The sequence below is a fragment of the Vulpes lagopus genome, chromosome 24, assembly GCF_018345385.1.
Source record: "Vulpes lagopus strain Blue_001 chromosome 24, ASM1834538v1, whole genome shotgun sequence".
NCBI lineage: Eukaryota > Metazoa > Chordata > Mammalia > Carnivora > Canidae > Vulpes > Vulpes lagopus.
In genome coordinates this window covers 43,042,759-43,065,798 of record NC_054847.1, presented here as the reverse complement: position 1 = coordinate 43,065,798, position 23,040 = coordinate 43,042,759, and the positions used below count along the sequence as shown (strand labels likewise).

At 36.0% G+C, this 23,040-nt stretch overlaps 1 protein-coding gene across 1 annotated transcript in view; it reads right to left on the bottom strand.

Annotated features, from left to right (window-relative positions):
- Window positions 1–7,882: 7,882 nt before the first annotated feature.
- LOC121481890 (glutamate decarboxylase 1-like) overlaps window positions 7,883–23,040 on the bottom strand; it is a 29,131-nt gene continuing 13,973 nt past the window's right edge. The window contains exons 10-15 of the mRNA XM_041739488.1: window positions 21,995–22,059; window positions 21,814–21,892; window positions 17,482–17,631; window positions 11,977–12,084; window positions 10,018–10,107; window positions 7,883–8,056 (exon numbers count right to left, since the gene is read on the bottom strand). Coding sequence (XP_041595422.1) covers window positions 7,883–8,056; window positions 10,018–10,107; window positions 11,977–12,084; window positions 17,482–17,631; window positions 21,814–21,892; window positions 21,995–22,059 — 666 coding nt within the window. The remainder of the gene's footprint in view (window positions 8,057–10,017; window positions 10,108–11,976; window positions 12,085–17,481; window positions 17,632–21,813; window positions 21,893–21,994; window positions 22,060–23,040) is intronic.

Genomic DNA, 23,040 nt, shown 5'->3' with positions numbered 1-23,040 from the left:
TACAAGCTCCAAATACATGTGAGGTTTCTGTAGCCAAGATTATATGGTCTGCCTGGGAATACAGGACCAACCTCAGCAAATGTAATGTTGATTGTTTTGATCCAAGTGTGTTGCTTGCTGTCTTGAAAGTCCCTGGGTCTCACGTGATAAGATGCTCAACATCACTCATCATCGGAGAAATACAAATCAAAACTACGATGAGATACCACCTCACACCTGTCAGAATGGCTAAAATTAACAACATAAGAAACAACAGGTATTGGTGAGGATGCTGAGAAAGAACCTTCTCGCACTGTTGGTGGGAATGCGAGCTGGTGCAGCCACTCTGGAAAACAGTGTGGAGGTTCCTCAAGAAGTTAAAAATAGGGACATCTGGGTGGCTCAGCGGTCAAGCACCTGCCTTCAGCCCAGGGCGTGATCCTAGTGTCCCGGGATCGAGTCCCACATTGGGCTCCCTGCCTGGAGCCTGCTTCTCCCTCTGCCTGCGTCTCTGCCTCTCTCTCTCTCTTGGTGTATCTCATGAATAAATAAATAAAATATTTTTAAAAAAGTTAAAAGTAGAACTACTTTACAATTCAGCAATTACACTCCTAGATATTTACCCAAAGGATACAAAAATATAGATTTGAAGGGGTACATGCACCCCAATGGTTATAGCAGCAACATCCACAATAGCCAAACTATGGAAAGAGCCCAAATGTCCATTGACTGACGAAAGGATAAAGGAGATGTCATATATTTAAGAAATAAAACAGATGAACATATGGGAAGGGGGCAAAGAAAAGAGAAAATGAAGAAGCAAACCATAAGAGACAATAGAGAACAAACTGAGGGAGGTGAGTGGGAGGATGGGCTAGATGGGTGATGGGGATTAAAGGGGGCACCTGTCATGATGAGCCCTGGATGTTTTATCTAAGTGATGAATCACTGAATCTTACTCCTGAAAGAAAAGTTGCACTATATGTTAACTTACTAGAATTTAAACTGAAATAAAAAACTTCAAATTGGTAAATTAAAAAAAATCCCTGAGTCTCTCATAAATACCTCATATGTCTCATTATATTGGTAAATATTGGGAGTAGATCCTCAAAAATAGCTGTTATTCTTGCTGTTATCTCAGACAGACAAATTATTTTAAATACCTTTCACTTAAGTAACATTGATAATCTTTACATCTTTCTTCTTTCAAAGGTTCCAGATCATACCTTTCTTGATGGTGCCATCTACCAAGTTCCACCAAAGCTTCTAGGCCCAAGTACAGACTGTTTGTTCCATATCATGCCTTTGACACAAGTCTCTGCACATGGAAAGGCAGCATGGCAAACTGGAAACAGCATGAGTTTTGAAACATAATAGTGGGAGCCTGAGTGGCTCAGTGGTTGAACAACTGCCTTTGGCTCAGGTCATGATCCCAGGGTCCCGGGATCGAGTCCCTCATTGGGCTCCCTGGTGGAGCCTGCTTCTCCCTCTGCTTATGTCTCTGCCTCTCTCTCTGTTTCTCTCATGAATAAACAAATAAAAATCTTTTAAAAAAAAAAAAAAGGAAGAAACAGAATAGTGAGTTTGAAACCTACCTAAAAGAAAAAATAAATAAAAATACTGGTAAAGCTTGTGTTTGTGGTATTAACAATATTAACATGCATTGAGGGTTTATTACATTCCAGACACCGTGTAAAGAATGTAACATATACAAAATAATTCATTTAATTCTCATAGGATCTGTGAGGAAGTACTATTAGTATTTAGCAGAGAGAGGGGAAAAATGAATACAGAGGGCAGAGAACTTGCCTGATTTGCCTCACTCTTAAGGGTCAGAGCTAGGGTTTGATCCCAGGAATCCTGCTTCCAGCATCCCAGCTCTTAACCTCTTTGTTATACTCTTTTATTTTCACAGTTTGTGACCATGCCTTCCTTAGAAAACACAATCAGCTAAAAATAAGTTATCCCAAGGTGATTTTAAACTGGAAAATGGCTATCAAAGATCGGGTATTATTATTATTACCTATTATCGCATTTTCAACAAATGTTCACAAGGGATACTCTTTTTTTTTATTTGCACATAGTTGATACACGGTGTTACGTCAGTGTCAAGCGTACAACTTAGTGATTCCGTACGTTCATGTTATGCTCTGTTCATCACAAGTGTAGCTACCATCTGTCCCCATATGGCCTACATCGCTAGCACAATATCATTGACTATATTCCTTATGCTGTGCTCTTCATTCCCATGACTTATGCATTCCCTAACTGGAAGCCTCTCTCTTCATGAATTTTGCCCAACCCTTAGCCCTGATCTCTCTGGCAACTCCCAGTTTATTTTCTGTATTCATACGTCTGATTCTGCTTTTTGTTCTATTCAGTGTTTTGTTTTGTGCAGATTCCACATATTAGTGAAACCACATGGTATTTGCTTTTTTCACTGTGACTTATTTCACTTAGCATGGTACCCTCTATGCCCCATGTTGTCTCAAATAGCACAGTCTCATTCTTTTATGGCTACATAATATTCCACTGTGATTATACACCACATCTCCCTTATCCATTCACCTATTGGTGGACACTTACGTTGCTTCCGTATCTTAGAGACTGTAAATATGCTGCAGTAAATATAGAGGTGCATATATCTTTTGAAATTAGTGTATTCGGTTTCTTTGGGTAAATACCCAGTAGTGGCATTATTAGATCATATGATCTTTCTACTTTTACCTTTTTTAAGTAAGCTCCATACCTTTTTCCACAGTGACTGTACCAATTTACATTCTCACCAATGGGGTTCCTTTTCCTCTACATGCTTGCCAACACTTGTTGTTGCTTATCTTTGGTTTTACCTATTCTGACAAGTGGAAGGTTATATTTCATTATAGTTTTGATTTGCATTTCCCTGACAATGAATAATGTTGAGCATCTTTTCATGCATCTGCTGACCATCTATATGTCTTCTTTAGAAAAATGTCTATTCGGGTCTTCTGCTCATTTTTTAACCAGATTATTTGTTCTTTTTGTGTGTGTGTTGAGTTGTATAAGTTCCTTATATGTTTTGAATAGTAACTCCTTATCAGATATACCACTTGCAAATATCTTCTCCCATTCAGTAGGTTGCCTTTGTGTTTCATTGATGGTCACATCATGCCATTCAAGGAACCGTAGCCTACAGTTCTGCTAGAATGTATTGACCAAAGCTAGTTTAATTGTTTTACAATTAAAAACATGTGTTTTTTTTCCTTTTTCAGGAAAATATAAAGTTGTTTTTAACAGGAAATTTCAGAATACTGAGGGGAAGTTGAGAGATAAGACTGAAATATCCAATGTGATGCAGAATTGAAGGAATGTCCGTGCTCATTATAAATGGTTCATTAATTTGAGAGTATGTGATATGGATGAATGGGATATATATTATTCTTATATATAATAACATCAACATAGCTGCTATCATCACTTTATCAAGGAAACTTCTTAAAAATTGTTTTATAGGTGAGAGGACATTCCGTGTTAGGAGTGAAGATCAGAAAAATTTAATGTCCATCAACTACTATATTTGCAAAAGGAAAACTATAATGGGGACTTAAGATATCTCACATGAGATATCTTACAATATTCTTGTAAAATATTTGTTGAATTTGTGCTCACATTCCCATTTGAGTGGGGTTTGGACTAGGAAAAAGACACAGGAGGAGATACCTTGGGTTGAACCATTCAAGTTGGTACATTTGGGATGGAGAGAATAGCATACCATTGGAATGAACATGAACGATGAAGGTGACAAGTGAGGGTTGGTATTCCTGACCTTTGATGTGGGCTGCAGGTTAAGGGTCTGACAAACAGGCCATGAGGAGAAGCAAGGGGCTGGTTGGTTGGTCAGAATGAACACTAAAAGCTGTGAACCTAGAGAGAGGACGAATGTCAAAGTCAGATGTTTGAGGGGGGAGGGGGAAAAATCCCCCAAACCTTGACCCTTCACTTAAAGGGAATTAAATGACAAGCTGAGCTGAGACAAAAGCCAGACAGAAAAGTGAGGAGTGCAAGCATCTAGAACAACATGATTCAGCAAAAGAGAAGTTGTTTCTAATTAATGTAGGGCCTCTGCGGCTTTTCTCTATTCCAGGCCCACCCCTGCATCACTGCGCTGGAAATATTTAAGAGCTAACTAGACCAGAGTCTTCAAATATTCCTTCTCAGTCTCTTGGGTCTGATAATCACTGAGATAATACAAAGGATCTGATTGTCAGATCAGACTCAGACGAGCCAAAGATCCTGTCCAGTACAAAGCCTTACTAAGAATCTGGAGGACAGAAGTAATTAATGAAGCACAAAGTAGGGAGAGGTATGGAATTATCCAGAGGATTCTCAGATTCTTTTGTGCTAGTTCAGGATGCTCTGTGACTTGCATTAACATATAAAGTCTCTAAGTAATGTATGCTTCTCCATTAATTACGTAGAGGGGAACTTAGTCAATCATGAAACATCTCCACTGTATACTCAGATAGTTACATAGTTTATGTGATATTTCTAAAGAGCTTAGTCCTCTAAATCCACAAATTAAGGTTATTTACTGTATGTAAGCTAAATAGACCAAAGACATTGTGCTAATAAGGCTCTGCCTTTTGGATTTCTGTGCTACTAAGACCTAAGCAGTCTCTTAAGCTAGAAACGAAATTGAAGGCTTTTTGAATTTTTCTCTTCCCAATACATTTTGGTAATTTACTTCCTAAATAGCTTTCAATTCCCTATTGGTTTGCACTGTTAGACCCTTATCCTTCCTTGGATTATTGCAATAGCCTCTAAAACGACGGTTCTGAGTTCAAGGCTTGTGCCTCCTCTAACACATCCTTGAAACTGCCATCAGAAAAAATGCCTATAGGTTGTGCATGATTCTATAGCAGCACCTTGAATCAAAAATACAATTTTAAGAGATGCATTAACTTCTTTTGTTGGTCTACCCCACTGTACCCTAAATTCTGGAGATACAGTCTCTTTGGTAGTCATCTCTGTTGGTTCAAATGAATGACATTCATTGTGTTAAAAACATATTATGTTTGGTAAAAGCTCCAAAAAAATCAACTTGTTAAAATTCTTTTAAGAATTCCATGTTAAGTTAAATCACTTAGCAGCAAAAAAAAAGGGCCCTTTCTATAGAATTTCTGTAAGTTGTAGAAGGCAAACTCACACATTATTTCATGTAATTCAAGCCTAATGTCGGATGCTTGAGAGAACATAGCCATGGGGAAAGTGGGTAAGTGTTCTGTGGCTAAAATGATTTTGATTGACTTTGAAATAAAAAATAATCCAAGGTCAAGGAGTGACATATGTTAATGACTACTGTCCTTTAATTTAATGTCACAATTTAATTTAATTTAATTTAATTTAAATTTAATTTAATTTAAATGTCACAAATTTCCAACACTGCATAAAATAGGTATCTGAACCATTGAAAATGTCACATACCTCAAAACAATAGAGAACACTTCATATTAAGTTAGTTGTTATTAACAGGGCACTACTGAAAAAATCAGACTGTGAATCTCTAGAAATGCTACAGAAATATTTGCTTAATTCATAGAATTGATATTAGAAGAAAGCGCTGTTCTAACTTGTTTATATAACCCATACAACATGCACATTATACTGAAACAGTTATGATTTACTTTATTCTTTTTCCAAGTATTTATTAAGCAATAAAGCTAGTATCTACAATTGTAAATATAGGGACAAAGAAACTTGGGGTGCACTCTTGAAAAGGAAATGTTTAATGTCTCTTTGATAACCTTTATGTAATGATAGGCGATCATGCATAATGCATAGGGAAGAAACAGATTTATGTTTCTGAGCCTGACAAACCCGATAACATTTGGAACAAACCCTCCTGTCTAGAGCAGTAATTCTTAGCAAGGGATACATTGCACTTAGATAATTAAACTGCCATTCCCTATATCTCACAAAGACACAGCCTATCAAAGTCTGTAGTATAATCAATTTTATGTTTCCTCTGAGGAAAACTTTGGATCTGAAATGTCTTATTTATTTGGTAGAAAAACAATTGAAAAGAATCTCTATCCCAATTCATGTGTTTTTCTTCATTAAATACAGAAGTTCTTACACTTTTAACTTGAACGAATGCAACCCAGTTTGGAAAACAGAAAGGTACAATGTCCTGTATCATCAAGAAACGTGACAATATTTGATTGTAACCCTGAATGATTACAATAAAGATAAAACCAATGTTACAGAACTTGATTTTTACTTAGTATATTTTTAAGTCTCTGGCTCTATTTGACATACTAAAAATGAAATATGCAATACTGACATTAATTATGTGCCAGGCCTATAACAGGCATGCTATAGGTCTCTTACTGGGTCTATCTTCTTTTTCTGTGGGGGAAAGGTAAATTGTCAGACTATAAAGAAGAAGTTACATGTACACTACATTACACTTTTTCCCTCTTTATATTTTTCTGTAGATTCAATACCATGTTTCCCTTCATTTTCCTCAGTATGTGATATTGTTTTAAATTTTCAGCTTCCTTTGAAGTTACTGAATCATTTGATTTTTTTTCTTTATTGAGAAAATATTTTAATTTTTCCAGCTTGATTGTGGTATAATTGACCAATTAAATTGTAAGATACGTAAAGTGTGCATCAATGATGGTCTGGTATATGTATACATTGTAAAAGGAGAAAACTAACACAATTTTTAAAAATATTTAACGAAACTATTTATTCCAACAAAAACCTGTGGTGTAGCAAAGGCACCATTATTATTCCTATTTCAGAGAGGAGCAAAGAGAACTGCTTAAGTCAAGTCATTTGACAAACGTCTCAAGTGGCAGGTAGTGAATGTTAATTGCAGCAAGGTATTGGGCGGATTCTTCGTCATGCACACTTGAGAAGAAAGCTACCTAGCTTCAAATTTTGGTTTCATTACTTACCAGCAGCATGATGTTAAACACATTATTTAAATTCTTTAAATCTTCGCCTTCTCATTCGTAAAATGGAGATAATAGATCACTTGAATCATAGCATTAATAGAGAACTAAATGAGACCATGCAAGGTGAAATGCTTAGCATACCATTTGATGTACAGTAAGTGCTCAATTAATGTTAGTTATTATTATCTCCAAAATGGAGCTGAAAAAACGCTAATGACACCATCAATATGGAACGGCCTTATTCCATTTTATGAAATATGGCTGATACACTTTTGGAGAACTGTAAAAGATGTCACTGCAGTGGATCTTTAGAGACATTAAAAATGGTGTTGCAGGAAAAAAATGAATTAAATTATTGCATAGAAACATAGTAGGCCCACAGTCCCTTCTAAATAAAAAGACAAGGATCAAAGGGGAAATAGGTCAGCTGCTGCCATTCCTGACTCTCTGCTCTAAAATACAGAACACTTTATTCATCTGACTGTTTGAAAAAGAGAAACATGATACATATGATTTCATTTTTGACAGAGACAATACTACCATGTGATATCGAAAATTATTTCAATTCAGGAAATCTTTATTCAGTTAATTCCAACATGTAAATATATGCTAAGTTACTCAATGCCCACAATGGAGCTTCTTCCTTTACAAGAGGAGGGATTTTTGTCTTTCTTATTTACTGATGTACTCTGAATATACCAAGACAAGGAGCTGACATTTAGCAGATTTTCAATAATTTTGATCAAATTAACGAAAATAACAAATACATGAAGGAACTTGAACTTAATCTATTTATCTTCGGTGAATTGGCTTCCCTTTCATCATCTTAGATAGCAAAGGATAAAAGAGAATCATAAGTTCTGAAAGAGAGGAAACTGCTTATAGTATTCCTCTCTTATCTTCAGCAGCAGATTTTTTAAGTTGCCATTCACACTTGTATTCAAGCTCATATTGAAGTCTCATAAATCCTTTCCAAGCCTTTCAATTTCATCGATGAGATAGTCAACATCTGCTCGTCTTGTGGCAGGGTTAGAAAAGACCATTCGAAAAAAATTTACTTTGTCCCCACATGGCTGGTAGCTTATCATGGCTGTGCCTTCCTCTATCATCTGTGCTTTAATCTTTGGAGCAATCTGTGTGCAAATGTAAATATTATTAAAAGGTAATTTTACAAGCCTGTGCTCTCCCACATTCTAGATGGCTACATAGCTATCATTAGTACAGAGTAAAAATAGCAAGCAATTTAAAACTATCAGGGATAATTTTTAAGATGCTTAGTACAGGAAAAAAATATATACCAGCATGTTCTGTATTCATACTGTAGCTCTTGTTACTTCATGATTCACAATGACCCAACTCAAAATAATATGAATGTGCTAGAATGCATTAAAGAAGGTTGTATGACATTTTGCTTATATTTATATGGCAATTCAAATAGAAGCATCTGAGAAAGAGGTAAAAGGAAATAGGCAATGGAAAAATAGTAGCGTAATTTGGCATCATAACTTTCATTGTTTAAATTATTGTACTACACCGTAAGTTTTTCTACCAGGTCACTGCTCTGCAGCAAAACATAGTTTCTTTGTGAGTTTCACAGAAACAAATCCTGTCTGTGTAAATGACAACATATATGTGGGACCAGATCACATTAATACATTCTTGGGTTATTATTATAGGGCAAAGAGGCACTGGCATTAGGGAAAGCCAGAGGAGGGCATTCTATAACTACTCAACCTGCTGTGCTTCTTGAAAATTTGCTTCTGCACACAGTTTACTACTAAAATGCTGCATATGCTATCCATTACTTAATTTCCCCATAAATCTTATATGATGGCAGTGTAGAAGCAAATAGATATATTTATCTACCTTAAAGACACTTCATATAATGTCCTTCCCTATTTAATATTTTAATCAAGATGATCATAAAACAATAGATATTAATTATTGCCTGCGGTGTTTTTAAAGAACTGTTTCATTGGTCTCCCCCTTGCCTTCTATCCAAGAACATGTCCCTAAGAGGGACAGCTCTCTGGTAAATGAGCTGTGTGCACCTCAGGAGCCAGCTTGCAAGTCTGCATAAAAACATGTGCCTCACTAGTTCTCAGCCGTAGTAATTGCCCTAGTGGAAGATCACACATATACTTAAAAAAATGTAAAGAGTTTCACTTAATACTTGCCTCAAACCACAAAATATTTAAACAAGTGGTATTGTGAGAAGCAAAAGGCAAAACAAAAAAAAATCTTTATTTTTCACTTAGGACTTACAAGCCCAGTGAAATTTTGGTGATACAAAAAGTTAAAGCTCTTAAACACCGATATCAGATGGTTTGTACTCAGTGTATGCCAGGGTACCTCCTAAGGGCACCAACATAAGTGGTTGTAACGTTGGCATAACTCAAAGTAAAATGTGTATATGTGATGCTTGCTTAATACTGGTTAAAAACTTATGATAAATATATGTGATAAATTGCATATGACGGTAGTGATCTTCTTTAACAATGAAATATGAGCTATCCCCCTTGTTATGATATTCATTTGGAATTTTTTCCAGTATATTGTTCTTTGTTCTCTAATAAAAGCTCATATCCATGCTCAGGTGATCTTTTGGTAAGTATTTCAAATTTTGTAACAGTTCTACAACTACCTCTTATATTCTTGTTAGCAATTGTGATTATTTATATTTTTGTCTTCTCTCCTACTCAGCGTTCTTAGCCAACTTACGACTTAGATTCTAATTCATTTTATACCTCGAACTTCTATTGGAATACCTAATATGTATTAACTGATGAATGGATTAAGCAAAGAGTAGGAAACTCAGCTAATGTATATTAAGCACTCAATAAATATTTTTCAATTACATATATTATGACTGGATTAATTTGAAAAAAGACTGACATGTTGAGATTGAGCTCATCTCTATACAAGTATTAAATCAATGGCTTGGGACCACATGATTACCATGTCCTAACAAATCAAACTAACCAGACAGATACATTATTTAAAAGGCGATGTTAAAATTAAAAACAGCGTGTGTGTGCGCGCACACACACACACACACACACACACACACATACACGCACACACACACACTTACCTTTTGGAGTTCTTGATCTCTTTCACAACCTTTTGGGATATGTTTAAGTCTTGGTGGGAAATACCAGAAGCAGACATTGGTGAACTCAGGCTAAATTGAGCATAAAAATTTTACAAGTATCTTTAAAACTCTACCTAATTTCTTAAGCATTTCAGAGGTATTTTAATGATTTTATATTTAATATATTACATTTATGTATAATATATATTTATAATATACTTATAAATATAAATATATTTAATATTTAATATATTTAAAATATATTCTATATATTTTAATCTCTTTGTGTGTGTATATATATATATATATATTTGAGAGAGAATGAGCTCACACAAGCAGGGGGAGGAGCAGAGGGAGAGGGACAAGCGGACTCCCCACTGTACAGGGAGCCCCATGTAGAGCTCAATTCTAGGACTCTGAGATCAAGACTTGAGTGGAAGTCAGATGCTTGGCCGACTGAACCACCTAGATATTTTAAGATATTTAAAAATAGCTTTTAAGGGTATAATACATGTCAGACTCTAGACACAGACACAACAGAAATCATCATTGTCCTTACAGAGTTTCCAGTCTGGCATGGCTTTTGCTGTCTTTCTTAACCTCTCCTACCACAATTCTTAATGATGTTCATATCTATGTAAGTCATCCTTGCCATGCTCTGTTCTCTCAATTTCCTTCAGAGATCTTCAGCTATCCATTCCATGACCATTGCTCAAAATATTTTAAACAATAATGCTAGTTCCAGTTTCATATTTGAGAAAGACCATTTGGGTTGCAATATGGACAGTGGCTTAGAGGAGAGAACAAATGAATAGAGAAGAATATTAGATATTAGTATTAGTCTATCATAGTAAGTCTGGAGAGAACAGAGATGACTTCACTAAAGCAGTGGCTGTGGGTACAGATAAGAGGGTTTACATCTCCAAAATTTCAACAGATATAATTAACCTCTCCTGGTCTTTCAAGATGAATTCAAGTTTTCTGGTTTCAGTGACTGGCTGTTTTCCACATAGATAAAAAATAAAAGAAAATTTTACATAAATTTGATTTCATAGAGGAAAATAAACTAGTAAAAGATGTATAGTTTTAAAAACAGACTTTGGGGCACTTGAGTAGCTCAGTTAAGTGTCTGACTCTCTATTTCAACTCAGTTGTTGATCTCACAGTCATAAGATCTAGCCCCATCTGGGGCTCCACACTGGGCATGGAGTCTGCTTAAGATTCTCTCTCTCTCTCTCCTTCTATCCCTCCCCTTCCTCTCTCTCTCTCTCTCTAAAAAAATAAAAAAAGAAAAAAAATTAAAAATTAAATTAAATTTTAAATTTACTACTATTTTCCATTTAAAACTACGAGACTCACCAAAATTAAGATAATAATGTAGTCAGAGGAAGACAATTTCGAAGACAGGTGAAGCACATTTTTTCCTAACAATTGTTCTTATTAGCATGGCTTCATGCCATTGGATGGTTAACTGGGACTTGGAGAGGAAAATTGACATAATGCTGGCAAAAATATCAATTTTTTCACTAATACCTACTTAGTGGGTTAATATCAATCTACCAAAGATTATGGTAATTTTAAGTCTACCTTCTCTAATGATCTGCTGTCCAGAAACCCAGCTACATAATATAACATTCAAGAAAAAAAGCTAGGAACAATTAAATTACTCTTATTCTGTGCCAGAGAAATCAGAAAAGCAATTTAACCAAATAGTTCTAATTGTCCTAAAAAGGAAAATATTGAAAATCATTATCAATTAAAAGTCTTTTGGACCTTTGGCTTGTAAGACACAGAACTTAAAACAGATTTTAAAACCTAGATGATTTGCATTTAGATAAGATAAACTATTTATGAGAATTGCTAGGCATATTTTTAAAATTATCTCAGGTAAGAATACTCAGCAAAGTATAAATCCATTAAATTATCAAAAAAAAAAAAAAGAAAGAAAGACATCTTTACCTCTGCATCAAACACAAGCTTAAAGTTATCTTTTTTCTTCAAAACCTTATAGAAGTATTTTGCAAGTTCCATATATCTGTCGATCTGTGCCTCAAAGCCACAGGTTCCCTGTAATCAAAAAAAAAAAAAAAAATCAAAGTTTCCATTCAAAAGTAAGTTCCTTTAAATTACATCAAAAAAGTTCCTGAAATTGATTTAAATTATTTAAATGTACTTATATAAATAAATAATGTGATTATTATCTTACCACTAGTAGGTGTTCTCCATTATCACTTCATTATTTCTAGATCCTCATCCCACTTTGATCCCTACTGTCTGTGAATGTAAGGCCGATTTCTTGGCCTTCTGCACTTCAGTGCCTAGATTTACACACATTTGCTAAATATATTGACATGTGATTCTCATCCGTCTAGTATGTAGAGCAAATTTTTAAAAGTTACATATAATGTTACAAGGAATGAGAGAAATACTATAAATAAAGCCCTTGGCATGCTCGCAGGAAGAATGTAATTTTTTGCTAATTAATTAATTAATTAATTAATTTTTAAGATTTTATTTATTCATGAGAGACACAGAGAGAAAGAGAGAAGCAGAGACACAGGGAGAGGGAGAAGCAGGCTCCATGCAGGGACTCGATCTGGAGACCCCAGGACCATGCCCTGGGCCAAAGGCAGGTGCTCAAGCGCTGAGCCCCCCAGGGATCCCCAGAATGTATTTAAACATTAACAACATTGAAATTCTGCTCCACCACAGGCATGTAGTTCCGTACTGTATACACTTGGTTTAATTTCTCTTAGAAGAACCCTATAAGGTGGGCAACCGAGGCACAGAAGCATTGTCCAGTCTTTGTTTCCACCCACCTTCTTTCCCATGGTGATTTCTGCTTGTCTCGTGTTATTAAGCACTACACGGGGTGACCCTCCCACTTATATTTTCATCTGAGACCTTCTCTTTGAATCTCAGACTTATATACTCAACTGCTCACTCAAATCCCCACTGAGATGACTAATGAACATCTCAAAATGACACGTTCAAGACTCAACTCCTGATCTCTCTACACAAACTTATTTCTGCCACAGTCTTTCCAATCTCAATAATGTATCGATTTGATCCTCTAGTTGCTAAATCCCAAAACTTAAAAGCTCTCATATTCTTGATCTTCTTTTTTTCATAGTCCACATCTAATACTTCGGTAAATTTCATTATGGTTATCTTCAAAATGTAATTAGACTCTAATATACCTTAGCCTATATCCACTGCCACTCTGCTGGCCTAATCATTCTCTCCCACATTATTAAAATTGCTTCCCCACTGATCTCTTTGCTTTGGTCCATGCACCCAGAGCCCAAGCTGAGGGTATGCATTCTCAGTTATTCTAGGCTTCACAACCATATGAAGTGGTACTTTAGTGGATTCTCAGTATATAAGCCTTTGTAATTAGAGTTGGCTTCATGAGCATACAACCTGCAAAATCACATGGGCCCTATACTCAGAAGGGTTTTCTGCTTAATTTATTCTCTGCCATTGCTATCCTGAAATTCTTTAAAATTTTGCCTTGGACTTGTGTTTGTGAGTCAAGTAAGTAAAGTGTCCCTAATGAGACATGTGAGCTAAGGAGATATATGCAACTTCCATGTCTTGCCACCCTATTTACACACAGCATTTGCAATGTTCAATGAGCACAGAATTTCACGGCCCCTATGATATGTGGGAGCTCTGGGATTCTCAATACAATACAGGTGAACACAACTGAGTAAATAGGGTGCTAAGAGCCCTAAAGGGGACTTTATCTCAAATCAGAATTTGTTTCCAACAGAATTTGTTTCCTTCGCTCCTTATCCTTTTCCATGCCTTCAATGTCTTTCTCTACAGGAAATTAACATATGTAGTATGTGTTATGTTTATAATATGTATATTTTATATATATGCATATATTTGAAAAATCAATTATATGAATACATGGCTAGAACCAACAACTCTCACAATTTTGAACAAACATTCATTTGGAAAAGGCATTGTTAGTATTTGAAATGCTTAAGAATTGGAATGATGGACTAATTTCTTGTGATAACCACGTTATCATCTGATATGCCAGAAGTTTCTCTTTGAGGGCAGTCCGGTTTGGAGGAAGCTATAAACAGTTAAAAGAGGAAGGAGAAAGGCTTGTGGAAAAGTTAATAGAAATTATTGATGAATGATCCTACTTTTGATTCCAGAGAAATGAGGCCAAGGATCATTGAAGTGATTGCCATAGAGCTCACTACTTCCCAGGAATTTTCCATTTAGAACTTTTAATGGCATTCATGCATATTGAATTGGCATTTAAAAATATCAAGGTATGTGTCTATACTGCAAATGAATCTTTAAGTTCTGTGAAAAGAATCTACAAAGATTGAATATTAAAGACAATGGCACTTCTAGTTTAAGCTTTAGTGGACTCTGTTAGTTCATGCTTTCCAAAAAAGCAAACATCACAATGTGATTAAAGGTGCCAGGATTTTATTAGTGGAAGTACCTGGGTGGAAGGAGGAGCTGGTTAGAGTGGGAGAAGTATCAGACTGTAAATAAGTCTGAGCCTAAGTGAAAGAGAAAGGGAAGCTAAGTGGGGTGGAAACTTCCTAGACTACCAAGAAGTCCAAGAAAAATTCAGAAAGGCTACTGAGGAGACCTCACACCAAGTCAGCTGTCAGAAGAGCCTTATGCCTCTCAGGACTGGGAATGCTTTAGAATCCCCGACAGGCTCAGTCATTGGCTGGGAGAAAACTTTGGGAAACAGCCCCGGGACAAATGCAATTATGAAGTTAAGAAAAGCAGATGGGGTTTTTGGACAATTAAACTCCCTATAGTATTCTCATGGCCAAAACAGATTCATATTATGAATCCACAACCAGTCCAACCCATGTAGAAAATCTACATAAAAGGAAGGTTCTGTATTATATTTGTTTTTGCATATATAGTCAATGCTCATAGCATCTTATACTATTATCTGATTTTTCTTCTTATTTTTATAGCCTATCACAGTATTTTATGTAATTGATTATTTTTATAAGTAATACAAATTTCATTAACAATGGCTCCTCTTTCTATCATCAATGAAGTTTTCATTGTGTAATTAGAGCAAAGGAGGACAAAATAGAATTTTTCAATCTTGGAAGTCAAAACCTCCCTGTCGAACCTGCCATGGATATTTCCTGAATTTGATTTCCAGTGTGAGACATGTTTTTTATGGGAAAAGCATTTCCATGCCAGTGTATACTAAGTTTTTATGTAATCATCTGCGCCCATTGAAAGGGTAATAAAATATTTCTTATCTCCCTAGGAGTCAAGTGATTTTCATTCTGGGGTAGAATGGGATAGAGACTTCCTTTTCTCCACCCGAAGAGGATTCCTTAGCATTCAGGAGTCCTAAGCTCTCGCTCCTTCCCTCCCTCTCTCTCAGGGTGGGTGTGCCAGCTGGTATAAGATTCCGGTTTCCTAATTGCAGGGTTCCTGTCCTGCGATAGAAATCTCCTTTGCACATGGAGGGTGCTGTGATGTGGCCTCGCTAAGTTGCCCGAATGGGGAGTAGGGGAAGGAGAAACTGACACAAGAGATGTTCTCTAAGTAAGTAGTTGATCTTCCTCTGATTTGGAAACCTCATGTTTACAGGAAGGACAAAGTAAATAAATATAGATACAAAATATTCATTGGTCACATCTGCTTTATAGAAGGCCAAACAAAGTGTTTCTCGGATGGTCTGGCTTAATCCAGGCCAAATGTGTTTATCTGTATCTTTTGACCTGCAGTTGATAGGTCATTAGCGAGTAATAGAGCCACTGAAGTGGGTCAGATCAGCTTTTCTTTCAAAGAAAAAAGCAGGGATCTCTGGGTGGTGCAGCGGTTTGGAGCCTGCCTTTGGCCCAGGGCCCGATCCTGGAGCCCGGGATCGAATCCCACGTCGGGCTCCTGGTGCATGGAGCCTGCTTCTCCCTCTGCCTATGTCTCTGCCTATGTCTCTGCCTCTCTCTCTCTCTGTGACTATCATAAAATAAAAAATTAAAAAAAAATAAAAAAAGTCTTCAAAGAAAAAAGCAGAAAAGAAAATATTAGAGAATTTCACATTATAAGATCTTTTCCTAAAACTTTTGTTTTAATTACGTGTGTGTATGTATTACTGGGCCACAGCATAAAATGTATTTCTTTGTGTTAAAAAGTTTAAATGTCACCCCTTTATTATATAAAGGAATAGATGAACTATGTGATCCTTTACATAATCTTTCATATATATATACATATATATAATTTTTAAAAATGTTTTGATACATATTGAGCGTTTGTGAGTTCAAGGATGCCCCCTGTCAACAAGTATCTAGGTGTAAATACTCGTGTAAGGTAAATTGAGGTAGGTATATGCTATGACTGGCAGCTCAACTTTGGTAGAACTAACAGCCTCTTACAGAGTTCAGGAGGTCCCTGAGAATATTTACACAAATAAAATCGATACAGAATCACACTGAGGGATATTTGGATTATAGGTGTCTGAGAGATCTGCACAAAATTTTGAGCTTCGTGTTTGCAAAAATTGGAACTTTGAATATTTTTAAAGCAAGCTTAACAAAATTTCCAAACTGGATATTTAAAAATCTCCCGGAAAAGAAATTAGAGAATACCTATCTTTGAATGAAGAAAATTATCAATGAAACTCCACAATGAACTAAATAATGGCTGATTATCTTCCTGAGTCACCAATGTTCTTTTATCAGAGTGTTGACTATATGACAGGATGTTGCTAGGTGACTTTGATGACAAGTGGTGTCTCTGTTTTTGTGGTAATAGATTTCTAACAACAACAAAAAGACTTCAAATTAAATAGCAGGGTCAGTAATACATTATAGATGGTGTTAGTTCATGTCATAGCTTTCATCGGCACAGAACCCAATGTCCATCTTTTTATAGAGGACTGGAAATGAAGTAATAGAAACTTATAAATAAGGGGCACGCAAAGGGTACAGAACATGTTTTATGTTGTCATAATCTCTGGAGAGACCATCTGCTGACCTTAGACGCAAAGGTAGATTGCACATCCATGTAACAAGGGTTCACATCTGAGAATCTATATCAACTTCAAGTCTACTTGACTATTAACAATTCTAAGTAGTAGAGGAAAAAAACAGTTTTTTAAAAAGTTGCAGACAAGCTTATTTTCTTAACAGATTTTTAGTCTTACAGTTTGGTAGAGTATATAGTAACAGTGGAACATGCCAGATTTTTTTTTTCTACCCCAGTTGGAATTTAGACCCGAGAAGCCAAGGTTGTCATCTGTTGTTAGAAATATAGCAGTTAGATAACAACAATACCGTTGTTATCTGTAGTTAGAAATATAGTTTTCTTGAGAGATATTTAGGAAAATAGTGAGACAAAACCTTTGGAAAAGACACCCAGATAGAACTCTAAAGAAAATGGAACCATCTATATATTCTTGATCCAGACAAAGAGGGCCTAATAAAAGGAATGATACATTCCTACCTTTGCTTTCCACATTAACCATAGCTTAAAGACATCAACGTGGCGGCCACACTGAATAGTTTTATCCCCTGTATCAAAGTCCACATTGTAGAGTTTATCTGGCTGGAAAAGATACCCAGCTCTCATCTGGTTGCATGCTTCCAGAAGACCCTAAAGAAGCAAGAATATATCTACATGTAGGTTATATACATTTCAATAAGAAACTACCATTATTTATTTCAATTAACTTAGCATTTCTACTTTACATGCACTTTTTTGTTACCTTCATTTATTTTATTTTTTGAATTTTATGAAGTTTTGTATTTTAATTCTGATATAGCTAACATACAGTGTTATATTAGTTTCAAGCGTACAATATAGTGATTCAACAATTCTATACATTTCTAAGTCCATGCACTTTTAAAGAGAATTTTGTTTATTTTATATAAAAACATGTTACCTTTCTAGGATTTTTGTATATCCAGTTGTCCTTTGGGTTTATCTGGGACAACAGATGGTGTAATTGGATTAATACAATTTCTCTATTTTTCCTTAACTTTTCTCAAACTCCTTGAAGTTTTGCTGCTCTTTTGAAATCATTTGCTACTATGTATTGAAGTTAATGAGAACTGAGGGCCTCGTTCGCTTAAACTAAACTATCCCATGAATCAGCCTTTTGGGTGCCAGTCAGCAAAGTGCTCTGGGAGTCACAGTAGGTAGAGAATAAAGTAACCCGTTCATTTAATTTTGTGCTTCTCACATAAAAGATGTTGAAAACGTTCCTCTTAAGTGTTGAAGAATGGAGAAGCATTTGCTTTGGATGGTTAAGAAGTAATCACTAGAGAAAAGAAGTGTTTCCTGTCACCAAGTTAAAGAGAGGATTTTCTCAAAGGATGTGCGCCAAGAGAACACAAGCAAGGCCAAATGTGCGTGCACTGACAGGGTACCGTTTAAATACACGCCAAGCATAACTGTTGCACAAGAAGCAAATAACAATATGTTTACTGTGTGTTTTTTATCAACTGGACACTTCACAAGTAGTATATCATTTGAGCCTCACAGAAAACTCATAGCATAGGTACTATTGTTGTATCATGCTTGTAAATTGAAGAAATGGATACTTTAACATACTGAACAATTTTCAAGGTCACACAACCAACCAGTGACGAATCTGGGATCTGACAGAGGGGCAGTTTGTGCTGGAGTTTGTGGAAACCCCATTTCAAGGGGAAAAAAAATCACACTCTTTTTTTGTTTTTTAAGATAGGCTTGTAGATCTAGGCTTAAAAGTGCAATGTGGTGGTAAGAATTGAAGTATTTAGGGAGAAAAGAATAGAAATGATACATTGAAATGAGTACTTTATGTATCTATATCTTAGGAATCCTATTTCTACATGTAAATATTTTCTCTTTAGTTTACTCCAAACTCCCCTTATTTATTTTTTTTTAAGATTTTATTTATTTATTCATGAGAGACACACAGTGAGAGAGAGGCAGAGACACAGGCACAGGGAGAAGCAGGCTCCATGCAGGGAGCCCAATGCAGGACTCGATCCCAGGACCCTGGGATCAACTACTGAGCCACCCAGCCACCCCCTAAATTCCCCTTCTGTTATGTTAGACAGAGTTATAATTAGTATAGGTTATATCTACTCTTCTGATGTTATGATTAAGCTAGTCATATTTACCCACAATCTGTCACACACCGTGCCCAGGCAGTGGATTTGTGGCAAGGAAGGGTGGAAATGCTCTGCCCTACTGACTTTACAATCTGGGTTACAGGAGGTTAGGTGGGTTAGACACTAAACAAAATACAGCATGTGAGTGTGAAATTGTACCCAGGATAAACTCTGTGGAGGAGTTTCACAGTGTTGTAATATTGTGCTCTAAGATCAAAGATTTCACTTAGTCTGAAGGTCTAGGAAGGCTTCTGGGTAAAAGTCATTTTCAAGTTCAGTAGGAGCTAAACTAGAAAGATGTTGGGGGAGGGTGTGGGGGACAAAGTGGAGCCAGACCCTCATAAGCAGAAGGAGAAACTCCTGCCAAAGTCATAGGTGATGAGCTGCACTGCTTCTTCTGGGAAATAAGAGCAGGTCAAGGATGTCAAGGGAAGAAAGCAAAAGGAAGCAAACGGTGAATAGGAGAGCAGAGGAGGGTATGGGCTGTACCTCCCAGGCTTTGTAGGCGATGTCAGGGATTTTAATCCCCATCCTAAAAGCAACAAGAAGCCACTGAATGGGTTTCAATTTTACATTATGAAAAAGTCCTTCTGGATGAAAGAGATTAACATGATTAGCACTTCACCTCAAAAACACATGGTATTTCCTTTCTTTTAAAAGATCAAATAAAAGACATTTAAAATTAGTTTTAATTGTATTTTGTGTACAATTGCAGCAATATATATATATGCATATCTATATGTAAAGTGCCTAAATGTGTTTTTTTAGCATCAGAAAATATATTCATTCAATACTAACATACTTGGTTTATACTGCTCGTTAAGGCATGAGTCAAAATGGTCTAATGGGCAACCTTAGACACTCAAGTGGTTTAATAGATAGAACCAAATGTTCCTCTTAATTTAAGGCCACACCAAAACAGGCTTATTTTCCAGAGATGACCTTCAAATTAGTGAAAGCTTAGTAGTTTGAGGGTTCTGTTCTACCACCATTGACCATCTATATGTCTTTTTTATACAAAAAAAAAAAGTATAAAACAAGAAAACAGAAACTTCTTGGAGGAACACATGATATGTGATAATAGAGTAAAATGTACTATTTCAACATACTCACTATGGGTGAAGAAGTCAAGGAAGACTGCAAAAAAAAATTTGTATTTGAGTCCTAAACATGAAGGTATCAGAAATCTGAATGTTGAAGACAGACCTGTTAGCAATAGGAAGAGATAGCAAACCCAGAAGCTTCTTAAAGAAAACAAATGTTAGCCAAATTATAGTTTCCAGGTATTGGACATGCAGGAGTGGACAGGAAGGGGGGACCTGTTAGCCTGCAGGCTTCAAACACAAGGCGGCTGCCATTTTATTGAATATTTTATTGGATATTGAAGGAATATGGCTGCCATGTGACCAAAGAATAGAATCTGAAGCAGAGCTAAGAAGTGTTCCAGCTTGTGTTGCTGAGAATTGCCTAGGCTAGGGAGAATATTCTAAGGCCCTCTAAAAAGAGATAAAGTGGTCACTGAGTGAGCACTCAAGAGTAAATGAGTTTCCTAAATTCCACATATGAGTGAGATCATATGGTATTTATCTTTTTCTGACTTATTTTGCTTAGCATGATACCCTCTAGCTCCATCCATGTTGTTGCAAATGGCAGATTTCATTCTTTTTTTATGCCTGAGAGAGGGAGGGAAATCAAGAACACCCTCAACTCTAGAGAACAAACTGATGGTTACCAGAGGGAGGAGGTAGGGGGATTAGTGAAATAGGTGATGGGGATTATAGAATGCACTTGTTGTAATGAGCACCAGTTGTGGTATGGAAGTGTTGAATCACTACATCATCCACCTGAAACTAATATTACACTGAATGTTACCTAGCTGGAATTTAAATAAAAGTAAATTAAAAAAAAAAAAAAAAGAGTAAGTAGAGTGCCAGTTGAAGCAGTTTGTAGTAAGAGCACAGACACTTTATTTTTATATCCAAACTCTTTGAATTGCTTATAAGAGAGAAGGAAAACAAAGCTATAAATGATACTACATAAAGTTCATTTGCATTTCTGACAAACATGGAGATAAGAATTCTTAAGTTAAAGTTCATCATTATATCTCTCCTTGGAGAAGACCATGGCCTTATCTCCTTATGTAACATTGCATTTACTATTGTTGGAGATAAAATACAAAAACATATGAGAAGAAAATAATTTCATACAATCCATAAATTTGTGCTTTCTATGCTTAAAATATATTGCAGTTACTCAGACTTATCTACATTTAAAATGAGCAATATTTTTGGCCCTACACTCTGAGATAACAAATGGGTCAGTGGACCAAATTTGATCCCTAAGAGACATTTTGTTTTTTCGTGGTGTTTTTAATGAGTGGGGCATGAACGGTCAGGTTTTCTATTGACCTCATCACTGCCCATTGTGTCATCCCAAGTCTTATCCATACATTGAGTTACCACTTGTGCTTACAGTCATTTGGTTTGTGGCACCTCAATGACCCAGTGGCTGCTACTTAAAGATCAAGAGAGAAGGTTCTGTTTAATAGAGCAAACTGTGCTGCACTATGCTAATTCAATGAAGCCATAATTATATTGGTTTTAAATATTCACAATGAAACTAGTCATTACCAAGACATCCATCATGGCACTACTTAAAAATAGAAATCATTTACTTTTTCACGGATCAGGATAGCAGAGCACTGAAGGGGGACACCCATGAGTTTATGTGGATTCCAAGTCACAGAGTTGGCTCTAGGTGATAAAACAGCTCCAATTAGTGCTCACAGTCTAATAAAAGAGAATAGAAACCCAAACAGGTTATTTTGCTTTCACCAGCAATGGTGCAGATCTTACCTTTCAATGCCATTGAGTTTAGAGGAGTAGTTTCTGGACAGCAACAATCCACCTCCCCAGGCTGCCTACAGGTACAAAAGATACGTGTTCTTTTATTCTTTCTTTTTAAGTAGTAGAGGCGACTTTTTCCCATGTTAAATTTATTTCAAACATTGATGAAGCTTTAATTGCTGTGTTAGATAATTATAAACTTGGCTATCATTATACTACTTATAAGAACAATGCATTTTAAAATTTCCTCCTATGAATTCTTATTGCCTATTCATGACACAGTAAAGTTTTAGGTTTCTAATTAATTCAAACACCTTCTGTATAATTTCCAGGGACAGATGAAAATGTTGGCATCAGATTTGGCAATACCACAGAGAAATTAACATATCTACCATATTGTATAACTTTAAATTTGTCCAACTTTTACCAAAGCTGAAGAAAGTTTTGCCCAAGGTCACTGTACTAAATTAATAGCATCAAAAATTATGATTTTCTTAATAGGTATTAATTTTAAAATTTTCATTAGTGTAGTGGGCTAAATCTTTTGATTTAAAATCAGTTTGAAGGTGGCACCTGGGTGACTTAGTTCATGAAGCGCCGACTCTTCATTTTGGCTCAGGTCATGATTTCAGGGTCATGGGATTGAGCCCTGAGTTGGGGTCCACTCTCAGTGTGGAGTGGGCTTGAGATTCTCTCTCACTCCATCTTGCCACTCCCCTGCCTGACCTCCCCTCTCCACCCCACCCCCCACCATGTGCATGCATTCTCTTTCTCAAATAAATAAAGATTAATTAATTAATTAATTAAGATAAAGTATAACTATTTCTTCAAATTGATTTTCTAAATTCTTAGTTGAATAGAGGTTTAGACTATTTTAAACCCCTTGATACATTTATAGCTCTTTCGAGGCTAATATATTGAGTCAATTCTATTCATTATAAAAATTAGTTTCCAGAGAAACTTTCATCTGGCCTACAATACCAATTAAGTAATTTTATGGATTGTTCATGGGATATATTTTTTTAAAGGGGAAATTAGGAGTTAGACTAAAGGAT